This window comes from Asterias rubens, chromosome 11 (assembly GCF_902459465.1).
Source record: "Asterias rubens chromosome 11, eAstRub1.3, whole genome shotgun sequence".
In the NCBI taxonomy this organism is placed as follows: Eukaryota; Metazoa; Echinodermata; class Asteroidea; order Forcipulatida; family Asteriidae; genus Asterias; species Asterias rubens.
The window spans coordinates 16,020,032-16,032,938 of NC_047072.1; the positions used below are offsets into that span (position 1 = coordinate 16,020,032).

At 38.9% G+C, this 12,907-nt stretch overlaps 2 protein-coding genes across 2 annotated transcripts; one reads left to right on the top strand and one right to left on the bottom strand.

Moving 5' to 3' along the window:
* The first annotated feature begins 275 nt into the window (after positions 1-275).
* Positions 276-3,883, top strand: LOC117296853 (E3 ubiquitin-protein ligase Midline-1-like). Its single transcript, XM_033779935.1, has 2 exons — positions 276-559; positions 1,762-3,883. Exon 2 carries the CDS (start codon positions 1,787-1,789, stop codon positions 3,590-3,592), a length of 1,806 nt encoding a protein of 601 aa, XP_033635826.1. The 5' UTR covers positions 276-559; positions 1,762-1,786; the 3' UTR covers positions 3,593-3,883.
* A 4,618-nt stretch (positions 3,884-8,501) lies between these two features.
* On the bottom strand, positions 8,502-11,741 carry LOC117296427 (sulfotransferase 1A1-like). The gene is made up of 7 exons (XM_033779345.1): positions 11,666-11,741; positions 11,334-11,545; positions 10,556-10,800; positions 9,382-9,508; positions 9,120-9,217; positions 8,731-8,941; positions 8,502-8,608 (listed from the first exon to the last, which is right to left on the bottom strand). Exons 2-7 carry the CDS (start codon positions 11,521-11,523, stop codon positions 8,502-8,504), a joined length of 978 nt encoding a protein of 325 aa, XP_033635236.1. The 5' UTR covers positions 11,524-11,545; positions 11,666-11,741.
* Positions 11,742-12,907: the final 1,166 nt, after the last annotated feature.

Below are 12,907 nucleotides of genomic sequence, written 5' to 3' on the forward strand. Positions count from 1 at the left end.
TATGGCGTGCCAAATGACGCATAATCATAATGTATGCCCTTTTCGAAACCACGGCTTTGGGTTTGGATTCGGCTTTAGGCTCCGTCCTGAGCACGCACGCAAAAACACGCACTTTGTCAAAACAACCGCGGGCCAAGCTAGCCTGAGCCGATTATGGAGCAGATATAAAAGCTGTGGTTTCGAAAATGGCCTATATATAGATAATAATAAACAATAATTGAACTTTATAATCATATTCACATAAATCAAATCAAGACGTAACGTCATAAAATATAGAAAGGGGAATTTCCTCTAGTGATGAGTAATGGCGTGTTGTGCAATGTACGTAGTTTCATCATACGGGGAATTTATCGAAATGTAATGGCATTTATGTGCAATAATTATGTGCAATGTGTTTTAATCACAGAGCTGCTTTAAAAGAAAAGAAAACTAAGGGGACACAGAGCTAGCTAGTAGCATTCAGCGTTTTGTGCCACCATCAGCTAATAACAGTCATCGCAGGAATTTCCTCTTCAAGTTCAAGATTTGATGAATACCTGACATCTTCTACTTAACACCCGTAAGTTATTTTATCAGTTAAGTTTGCCACAATCCTCATTAGAATATATTTTTATTTGATTGCATCCTAAAATGATTGATTGTTTACAATTCCAGACTTCCCCTCTTATCTTTGGTTTAGAATTGTGACCATTTTGTGTTTTCATAGGGTTAGGGTCATAAATTACGAAAACACATCCATTATTAGTGTGACACAACCAAGCCGCTTTGTCGCGTCCTCTCGCGAAAACAAACGAATTTAAAGCTATGTCGAGTCGGGCTGGCTGGGGAGTGATTTTTTTTTTTTCCCAAACGACAAAACCAGAAGAATTTCATATTAGCCAAACTGTTTTGTATTGGGGGGGGGTTTATGTTGCCATATCAGCCCAACAAATCATGACAATGGGCTGGAATAATTAGCATGCACAACAAGTCAGAAAACAGAAAGACTACACTCACGGAGTTCATTATATCGGATTGTGTAACCTCTGAGGTTTTTTAGAGAGACGCATTTCAAGGGGTAGCTTTCGTTATTTTAAAGTTTATCCAATCACTCTGACATCCTCTTTATACAAATATTTACTTTAGTTATTATTAGAAGTTTTTTCTTTTCTTTTTTTCTTCAAAGAGTGAGATCGTATTAATTTGTTTCTGACTTTTGTATGGACGGGAGCAGTGCTGACACCCAAACATTACCAATGTTTTTGAGTATTTACAATAATCTACTACCCTTAGAATTTACTCGTCCGGCGACGTGTTTGCAAGCATACTTACTAAAGAGGGAAGCTCGTGATTGGACCCGAAATGAACAATGGATACTGTAGTCCAGCATCCCATTTTTGCGGCGGCGGCGAACAAACTGTAGGCACAGTGTCAACGTGTTCCCGGACATTCAATTGGGTTTACGGCGTCTTTTTTTGGACCGACGCCAAGCGAGGCTAATAATTAACTTGATATTTCACATAAAAAAAATCTGTCCCCCATCTACGGCGAGCCAAACTTCTTCTGATAGCGCCCTCTTTTGAAACAAACTCCTTCATTACACACGGCGGACAGATTCCCTTGGGACATCGGCCGAATGTTTGTTAGCAAAACAATCAATCGTGTTTAAAATAACAGTGAAAAGTTTCAACTTTGTCTGTAAGATTTGTGAGCTGAAATATCTTTTATGATTTGTTTATTTTCTTCCAATTTTAAGAACAGTTGTTTTCTTTTAATTCACAGATCAGCACTTCATCAAGTAACCAGAATGGCATCAAATATAACAGCTCAATCAGTGCTACAGACTAGCCTGGGTCATCTGGAATGCCCGATTTGCAAAGATCGCTTCAAGCAACCCAAACTACTAAAGTGTTGTCATACATTTTGTCTTGAATGCCTCCATCAACTCATACAGAATAATCCAACTACAACACTTTCATGTCCAGTGTGTCGACAAAATACTTCGTTAAAGAAAAATGGCACTGATGGTCTGAAAACAAACAGTTTAGCCTTGTCTCTGTTAGAAGATATTGAAAAACAGGAAACCCAACTAGACGAACAGAACAGAAAACAACTACCTGACAAGGAGCTTGTTTTTAAATGTAGCGAGCATACTGACAACGATCTTAACGTATACTGCAACAATTGCACGAAGTTGATATGCACAACTTGCATTGCAAGCTCTCATCGCTCCCATTCCCTTATGGAAGTTAATGCAGTTTCAGCCAATTATAAAAAGCAAGCCACAAAACTAATTGAAAGTATAGCACAAGGTATTGAAGTTTTCAGCGTCGCTATTCAAGAAACAGATATCTCCAGAAAGATATTGGACTCGATGTTTGCTGCCACCAAAGAGAAAATCTCCAAGAAGGCTGACGAGGAGAAGGAGAAACTGATTCAAGAGGCAGAACAGATTTATGAAGACAGAGTCAAGACAATAGAAACTGCACGAGATACAAACAGCATGGAGATGGACAAAGCAAAACACGAGAAGGATGAAGTCATCAAGATGATGGATCAAGGGAGTTTTGAGATTGTACAACAAAAAGAAAAGCTCTTCGATGACCTCAGAGAATATAAACAGGTCAAGCCAACAAAATTGCCAGTTGGGTTGACTTTTATGGACTTTAAACAGAGCAAGAAACCGATGGGGGAACTGGTGCTTAAAGAGGAACAACAATTAGAAGCAATTGCTTCAGCTTTGGCAAGAACGTACAGTAAAATACATCAACGTGTAAAAGCCATCACCAAAACTATTAAGTGGACTTTGACATCAGAAATGGGTGTGTACCTGAACCTGGACAAATGGTCAATGAATCTCACTCCTCGTGACGTTGCTGTATACTCCAATGGTGATATTGTCACAGTGTCAAATACAGACGGTTGCTTGGTTACAATACAATCAGCAGAGAGCAATCCTCAATCAACTGTCATCCCTGAAGAACTACAAATCCAAGGTCTAACAGAACCAAACATGGTGACTGTGAACAAGAATGATGAGCTCATTGTTCTAGATGATGACGGAACAGTCAAGATTTTCAGCAGGGATTATCTGCTGCTCCGTGAGTTTACACCAGAGAGTATCCCATCACGTATTGCAGTGGATGATGACAATCTAATAGCCATGATAGCATTGGGTTATTACCAGAAGCGAGAAATCTTTCTATACAACTCAGATGGATCCCTCAAAAGAACTTTGCCGGTTGAAGGGTTAGGTGTATACTTGACTATCTTCAAAGAACGACTTATCTACACCAACGAGAAGGACATGAAGTTAGTATCAGTAGACTTCTATGGTAAGGTGATATTCTCAGTAGATATCAATCAGTCTGCTGGGTTGCCTCGTGGGTTGCCACGTAGTGTGTGTTGTGACAGGGATGGGAGAATCTATGTTGCTGTAAGGAGAGGACTACATTGTTCATCATCGGGTGACATCGATCAGTACAGTCAAGATGGAAAGTACATTGGAACCATCATCAAGGATTGTATGGATCCACACTGTATCACATTTACACCAGCTGGTGATCTGGTTGTGGCTGCAGGCACATCGGTTCAAGTCTACCACCGTGGGTAAAGACAGATACCAACATTAGCATTGGACCACAGGAATCAGAGCAAGAAGAACGTTCTGAAAGTTGAAACTTCTTGAGAAGATGCTATTTAGCAAAATCTGATATTTAATAAATGTTAAATTTGCACGGGTGATAAAGAATAATGAATCTTGTTCTTTTACCCATATCACCGATGTGTGTTAGCACTGTATTATCAGTACTCTGCCCGAGCTCTGTGGAAACAAATCACAGGCATATATACTCTCGGGTGTGATTCGAACCCACGACCTTTGTAAATCTAGAGCAGGTCAAACCAACTAGACCACCGAGATTGCCCGTTAGCTAGAGGCATTTCGAATGTTTTAGCAGCGGGTACTGCAAACAATTTGCACAGGAATATGGAATTATAGTTTTGGTTTTTACCCATTATACACCGATGCACTGTAGAGTCAGTACTTACCCGAGTTATGTGAACAAAATTACAGGCATATTATTCCTTGGGAGTGATTCGCCCCCATTTTCTTTAGTATCGTAATGTTTATGTAGAGAATAGTTTAATTAATTATTGTTATAATAACATCAACCACAATTATTTGTATACGATACGCATACTGTCTCATCGTTAGTCCACCTAGTATTGTGAAATGTATAAATATAAAAGTGAGAAATAACATGGTATAACTATAAACTATGCGCTTAGAGGCTTTTGCATTAGGCGCTTTACAATTGTCTTATTATTATTATTATTATTATTTAAACGAAGTTTTTCTTTAGAGGTAAACTTTTTAAAGTATTATTCTTTTCAATAATGATTAGGATAATAACTCCAAATCACATGATTATATGACTTTTATAAATCGTCAGAAATTATACCTACACTTTGAGTTGAACATTAGAACTCATGAGTGTTTAAATTTAATGACATGTATGGTCTGAATTTCTGAGCAAATTTGCCTGCTACCATCATTATTTTCCTGTTGTCAATCCTATACAAAAGGGTTGACTTTGTATAAATAACTGTTACGTCAACCAAACGTGTTACATTTTGTGAGATTAGTTTTCATGTAAATTGAAGCAAAATGAATTGAATGAAACCACTTGAAATAATATTAACTTGTTAACATGTTGTGTATAATAGGCCTACTACCTAATATTATTATCTTTCCAGTTGTCATTACCGAACTGGTGAGTACCAACCCCAGATCGTCATAGTTTGTTTTTAATGGGTGATTCACGAAATTATTGTTATAATAATTTTATTTTTATGAAAATGGGAATGTTGGAGCGCCATGATGACTCTTTGAATATTTTGCCTGAAACCCAAGGTTTCTTGAGTTGTTCTTTTGTAGTCTTTTTAATACCTTCCTCCTCTGATTTTGTGGGAGGTTTTGTATCTATTTTATGTTGTTTTTGTTTTTGTTTTTGTTTTTTTATAAACTGCAAGTAAGTAGCCTGTATATTAAATGCTGAATGCTTAACTAAATAAAACAGTTAATAGAAAAGAAAACAAATAATAATTGAGGTTAATTATTGCATGAGACAAGGGCATTGAAAATAAAAAAAAGGCCTGGAAAATGAGTTACATTCAGAACTTCTGGTGACAAAGATTTGCCGAGTGCGGACGCGTCTGTGCTTTTTTACAAGAATTTCTGAATTTGACCTGTTTTTCGACATTCAAAAACATCTTCATTTGTGTGACTGACGGCAGATGAATACACTGGCTGAAATAAAATTGATCCTCTGAAATAAATGATTTCCCACAACAGCCAATGAAACACTCTGGAAGACGACAGAGGATTTTTTTTTTTAAGAATGAGATCACCATCCTAACGGGATAGCTCTGCTCCCGTACAAATTTAGTTTTTAAAGTCAGTTTTCAAGTTGATATGAGTAACCACCCAAACGGTATACCTTCCCTTTAAGGTAACACAAAATGAAAATTGGTCAGTGAAACCTAATTTTAAACTAATCAAATGTCCTCGTGATGATGTTCTCCAGGCATCGGTTGCTTTAGAAATGCTTGCAATCTCCTGTCCAGGTTTTGTTCGGATGTCGTAAGAGCGCTTTGTAGTTTCCTAGCTCCTCCTGCTGTGTGAGGTCTGATTGGTAGCATAACTTGGGATTTAATTCTCGAGTCTTGATGGTGGTCCAGTCCATATGCCTTGCACCTTACAGAATCATTCATGAACTCTGTATGAGTCATCGCGGATATTTTTCGTACTCTTGATGTAGGTTTTCTAGAAGTTATTGGTGAGGATGGGGTAGAGTCAATTGATAATAACATTGAATTCGTGTTTGCACGGGCACGTCTTATTGGGAAGGCAGGAGTTCGGGGCAATGGCTGAATACCAAGCTTCTCAGCTCGAATTAACAGTCTCGGCTTATGATGTTGCCTAGGGGAATCTGTTCTTAAGGAATCTTGCATATCGTTAGTTTGATCAACTGATTGACTAGAATCAGTGGATAACTTGGTTTCATTTTTGTAAAAGTCCTCTTGACGGTGTTGGGGAGTACTTACGTTGCTTTGTCGAACAGTGTGAGTTGGTGTAAGCTTACCCGTATCTATGGTAACATCACACCGTTGTTTTAGTTGGCGTACTCCACGTGGTAAACGCATCTGTGGTTTGTACGTTTTAGAATCAGAAGATGAACATTCATGGTTAATAAGATCTTGGGGAGATTTTGATGCAGAAGACGTGATTTCATCATAAGATGCCGAAATAGGAGTCACCCCGCAAGCATTTCGTCGCCACTTCAAAGGAGCTGATTTAGGTCTTGTAGATCGCAACGCTAAGTTATGGGGCAAACATATCTCACGTCCAGGCGAAGTTGGCATCTTAGTTGAGATATTTAAATTCTTAAGACACTTTACATAATCTGTATCAGCGTCTGTATCTTTGTTTTCAGATACACCATCTTCTGCAGTTGATGTGTTGTCAATCCGGTAAACACTTGTGGATTTCGACCGTAGTCTCCCTGTATCATTTTGATGAGTTTTCCTGTCCGAGCCGTTGCCTTTTGATCGATTATTGAATGCTGAGTTTGAGGAGTACTTTTGAGAAGTTTGTGTCATAGTTTCACGGTCTGCCAAACAGCTATCTCCTTCCTGACGTTGAAGACAAGCAAGAACATCTTGGGCACTTAATCGACGCCGAAACAAATAAACCATGTTCTTATGAGCAGTTGTTTCCATTGACTCTAACTGCTTCTGAAGGCGCTGAGATTCGATTTTATTTGCCCTGTCCATAAAAAGGGACAAGTTAGTTTCAACTGACGTTTTCTGTCGTCGGGTTTTGCTTCCTGTATTCATACTTGAAGAGTGTTTGTAATACTCACTCCTGCAGCGGCATTGATATTATGTTTCCTTCAGTTAATAGAAGTTACAAACGAGACGAATTAGACGTTCTCTATAACAGTTCTGGGCAGTGCTGGAAATCGACATTTCGTCAACGGACTTCTATAATCACGCGTGTCTTTAGACTTAATTACTCGTCTGGAAAAATGACAAACTTGATTGCATTTGATTGCACAAATCAATTTACAACTATAGTTGACATGAAGCGAATAATAATAAGGGTGATACCCACTACCATGAGTATTTCAACATCAATAGACCAGATGACCCAGCAAGACTGACAATCCTATGTATGGATGACTCTTTATTGTATAATGTGGTATCATAGCTACGATGTATTGTTGTGGATAGGCATTTTGATATGAAGTGCTTAATAAACTATGGATGCTTGGATTCTAAGTAGAAACTAGGGTTTCAAGTACCAATGACCTACATCAAACGATGAATAAAGCTACTACCAATAAAGTCAAAGCAATGTCGTGACCATTGAGTCTTCACGATATTGATCCTGTTGTAGGGTCTACTTGTACTGCACGGATAGCAAAAAAAAAACACCAAACAATAGACTGACAAATCAAACGAACCAGCATCTGGTCCAAAGCAGTATTTCCTGGTATTTATTTGTCAGTGTGTGAATCAACATAACATGCTGGCACAAAAAATATAGGCCTTTCTGTATTTTTTGTTTAAAGCCATTATACACTTTCGGTACAGTAAAGAAATTAAAAGTTCACAGATTTACAAATAACTTACAGGGTTTACAGAAGGTAATGGTGAAAGACTTCTCTTGAAATATTATTCCATGAAATGCTGTACTTTTTGAGAAAACATTAAAACAATATCAAAGTGTGGGTTTTCCCGTTATTTTCTCCCGACTCCGATGGCCGATTGAGCCTAAATTTTCACAGGTTTGTTATTTTATATATAAGTTGTAGTACACGAAGTGTGGGCCTTGGACAACACTGTTTATCGATGGCTTTAACCTATGGTGCACCGATTGTAGCGGTGGCGATAAAAAAACATTAGTTCATTTTATGCATTTTGAGTAACCTCTGAGAACCTGAAACGTGTATAAAATTTGGTGCAATTTAATTAAATTGGGGTTAAGCAAAGACTAACTCGGGATTTGAACCTATACGACCTCTTGATTAACGTGATGGCGCTACAGCAGCTGATCCGTCTATACTAGCCCTTATGTTGGCGGTCGCCCTATTTTGTTGAGTCACGAAGTCAATTTTTCTTGTGTAACTTGATATTTGGAACCAAGAGTTACATTTCTCAGTTATTTGGTTGCCCCCTAGTTGAAGAGATTAGTGCAAGTGCTACATTTTTGTACAGTTCCTGTATATATATCGTATGATGGAAAGTTGGTTAAGCGTAGCCTGGTCAAATTATTTTTGCAGTCGCTGCTGACGAGACGAAACCATTCTGTGTAGTTTTGATTTGATTAGAATTTAGCTCAATTGAAAGGAAGGTGGGGTTCACCTGTAAAAATCCCAACACAATTGTGTCAATTACTTAGGGCAGGGACCAGGGATAGTAAATTATTATTCATCGTTTCCTCTATAACGCCAATTTTAGAACTCCACTGCGAGTGAGGATCCTGCCATTTTCTCTCTATACAAAGTATCAACAGCCTCGCTTTGGGCAACAGTGAAATAGGACTTCCAGTCTCCAACAACCCCTGGGTTAAAAAAACAAATAAATACAACATATTAGAATTACAATTGGCGCTCATCTACTACAACTTTCATAATATTGTAATAATTTAATATCAACAGTGGCCATAGAATCTAATTCGCCAACCTTTCCTGATGATTGAAGGTGCGCCTAGTTTCGGCTTATTTCCAGTGGCTGGTGGCTTCCCACTTGAAGGCGCACTTCCATCTGGTTTACTTGTTGAAAACCTTTGCTTCATGCTTTCCAGGCTGCTGAGTTCAGTTACACGATCTATTTCTTCGTCTGACAGACGCTTTCCCAGGAAGTCCGCAATTTGGATCACTGCTCCCTTCCTATCCTAAAAAAAATAAATAAAGTAAAATGAAACGTAAGTTTATTGATTATACATACGACAATAAGATAAGATGTTCATCTAAAAGTTGCAGAGAAAAAAGTTATAATAGCTTATGTATAACAAAAATTAATAAAATAAAACATAGGAGAGGAACAAGCAAATAAACCATTACAAATTATACCTTTTTCATATCTTCGTATTTGACGAATAGAAAGTTTTTGTCATGTTGGTGTTTGTTCCAGAAATCCAAGACATGAGAAAACCACGAACCAAATACAACTGAAATAAAAGCATAATAACTTTGAACTATTAAGAACCAATTATTCTAAACCTTTTGTCATTTAATTACTGTAGTCATCTGAATATATACTTTCTCTGCTGAATCCTTTCAATGACATACCCCTGACTAAAGAGTAACAACTGTACAATAAAATGTAACTTACTATCTTCAGTGAAAGACTCTTCAGCAAAAAAGTCCCATTCTTTATAGCGAGGGTGAAATCCAAAGTCCTTAAGAAACTTCCAGTTGGATACAGTTGTATCCTTTGGGTTCCGAATAACGTAAATCACCTGCAAAGTACAAACAAAACCAATCATTAGCATTATCGTATTATATTTGATTAAAACATGGCCAAATCAGGCGCGGATCGTAGGGGGCGCACGCCACCCCTTCCTGTCAGTGAAAAAACCCGCACCCCTTGCAAAGTATAAAGTCACGTATAAAGTCACCCCTTACAAAGTCACCCCCTTACAAAGTCACTCCCTTACAAAGCCAGCCCTTACAAAGCTACCCCTTACAAAGTCACCCCTTACAGAGTCGGCACATAATATAAGTCACCCTGACAAAGTTACCTCATGACAAAGTCACCTCCTGACAAAGTCACCCCTGACAAAAAAGTCACCCCCTGACAAAGTCACCTCGTGACAAAGTTACCCCCTAACAAAGTCACCCCTTACAAAGTCACCCCTAACAAAGTCACCCGCTTATACAAAGTCACCCCCTGACAAAGTTACCCCCTGACAAAGTCACCCCTGACAAAAAAGTCACCCCCTGACAAAGTCACCTCGTGACAAAGTTACCCCCTAACAAAGTCACCCCTTACAAAGTCACCCCTAACAAAGTCACCCCTTACAAAGTCACCCGCTTATACAAAGTCACCCCCTGACAAAGTTACCCCCTGACAAAGTCACCCCCTTACAAAGCCACCCCTTACAAAGCTACCCCTTACAGAGTCGGCACATAATATAAGTCACGCCCCCACCCGTTTGGGAAATCCTGGATCCGCCCCTGCATGTGTGATAATATTATGTATTTATAGCTTAGACAAAGGAACCCAAAGTTTGCTTAGAATACACCACGAGATTGAGAAAACGGGAAAGTGTTGGGTCAACGGGGGTGATCAGAGTTTTGTTTCGGTTCATGATACTCAAAGCAACAATTGACCATCTCCGTGCTTTGACTTGCCTTTCCTTTGCTTTGATAAATCTGAGAAGGCATCATTTCCTCTTTAAGAGCAATGGAAAAGGAAAAGCCACACACCAACCAATCAGAGACGGGCATCGTCATGTTAAGAAGGAATAATACATGATGTCACTGCATAATAATGAATGACTTGCTTTTCCTTTGCCTTGATAAATCTGAGAAGGCATCATTTCTTCTTTAAGATGTGTCATGATGACTCTTGGTGCTTTCCATTGTTTCATTGCTTTATATTGAGGTCCAGGAGAATTGGGAGGTAGTGGACGTCTCCCTGGCTGGAATGGATCAAACTCAACTGGAGACGATTGCTGAGCTCTATTTGCTTTATCCTCACTACCCTTGACGAGGATTAGATTCACTATCTCCATAACCCAATGAGTACCTGCATGGCAAAATCATACACTATCGTATTATTATTTATTCATGCTTAGAAGGGGTTCTTAATGTACTTGGATACAAATTCGGATTCTTCTTTTGCTAGTGATCATCAGATAAATAAATAAAACGCCTCAGAGCAACGCCGTTGCGTGTCTTGGCTGTGCAGTCTATAGTTACTCAAGCTCTATTAGTGTTGTCAGCAGCAGTGTGTGGGTTCGAATCCCGATCATGAGGTCTGTGCCCTTGAGCAAGGCATAACCGTTGCTACGTAAGTTTGAAAGGTGGTGCATTCTGCTCCATATAGATGATACCAATGAAATCCTTGCGGACGGGGGAAGGGGGATAACCCTGTTTTAGCACCAATTGTAGATGACGACGTGCCCCTGGTAAAATATTATTATTTTTTTTAAATTTTTTTTTTTTTGGGGGGGACTACTCGACGGCCCAAATAAGTGGCCGTCCAGCTTTGTGATGTGATATGCTATTTAACAAACATTAACAAACAAGTAAACACATTTATATAAGAAACTTGCTTACCTGCTTTGGGATAAGTGGTAACCCATACATCATCCTCCCATACATCATAAGATCGAAGTGTATCAAGAGATTCTTGTGTAACCATCCATGGCCAATTGACCCCATTTAGTCTAACAATATTAAGTGCATCTGATTGCTTTGGTTTCATGGAGGTGTCTTTACCGGCAGGTGTATCGGTGGTGGCAGCCATAGTCAGATAGATGTGCTCTCTCCTATGAAAATCAGGTTAATTTAATTAATATACTATCTACATGTCAATACGAAAGCAAGCCATCAAAACGCATCTTAAATATTAACGATTCAATTACAAAATCCTGTTGGTATATGCCTACCTTGTTATAAGTGATGACCATTAGCTTTCTGTGTCCAATGTTAGAGTGGTACCGTGTATAACGATTGCAGAGAGTGAAGTTACTCAACTATTCTGAATGATTCAGCTATTTCCACTTTAGCATGGACTTTGTGTTTGCCTGGCTGGGATAATCAGTATCGTAAATATTGCATGAGAGGATCAGCCGCAAACGTTATGTATACACAATGTGGACATACCGAGCCAACTTTGTAGAAAAGTAAACAACACGATGAACAGGCCTTACCGCCCGGAATATTAGCTTGCAAAACATTTCGAGAGTATTAAGTCGATAGATGTCTTTTAATTACGAGACAATAATGTTAAAATATTTACTTGAAAAGTTATAACATTAACTTTCATAAAACACTTCTCCAATATATGTTTTTGTATCATGATGGGTTATTGAAAACGCCCTCCTTAGAAATCAGACGTCCAAGATTGCGACCCCACCCCCACCCATCTGACAAACTTTGAATCCACCCATGCCTTAATCCAAGGAGGCTGTCGTAAAGTGTGAATACTGAGATGTAGTAAATACAATAGCATGAGACTAACTACGCATTATGTTATCCACTAGTTCATGTAGTTTATTACTGGCGGATCGGGGGGGGGGGGCATCGGACCCCACCCCTTAAAGGTTTCAAGGCCAATAACACATAACTTTTTAGTATTTCGAGTAACAAAGCAGTATAACCTTTAATGCAAATTAAAATATTGCCCAAGTCTAAAAAGCTCAAACTGGTGCACGTTTTATAGAGCGCTGGGGTGGTGGACTATGTAAAAGAGAAAAATAAATAGAGAGACCAACAAGGAACTAGTCTGATGGTGAGACACTTAAAGGAGTTTGAATTGGTTGACTGTTGAGCTTCTGCGGTAGTTTCTGGCAGGACATTCCATTGACTGAGGCGGGGGGGGGGGGCATCTTATGATGTTCCTTGGTGCAGGTTGGAACGTTGTGTACATGGGACTTTTGTATAAGAGAAGATTTGGCCAAGGGTACGAATTGCCTTATTGTAGACCAAGGATTGGGCAGACATGTCAATCGACATAACTGACAAAGTTATTTGGCATGTTCTAGTTATATTATAAAACAACAAATTACAATTAAACGAAACGTCCAGGAAACATGGGGAAAGAGACTGCCGCCCACCAAACACCGATTACTATGCACCTAGCTAACGAAGTGTGTTTATAGAGGGACGAGGACGATGCAAACAGACAT

Bases quoted from the DNA above. Each gene is read 5' to 3' on its own strand.
- LOC117296853 (XM_033779935.1), top strand. From the start codon at position 1,787: ATGGCATCAAATATAACAGCTCAATCAGTGCTACAGACTAGCCTGGGT.
- LOC117296427 (XM_033779345.1), bottom strand. From the start codon at position 11,523: ATGGCTGCCACCACCGATACACCTGCCGGTAAAGACACCTCCATGAAA. The intron at 9,509-10,555 runs GCAAGTCATTCA...TGTACTTTGCAG, and splicing joins TTTATCAAGGCAAAGGAAAA to GTGATTTACGTTATTCGGAA. The intron at 9,218-9,381 runs GTAAGTTACATT...CTTTTATTTCAG, and splicing joins AGAGTCTTTCACTGAAGATA to TTGTATTTGGTTCGTGGTTT.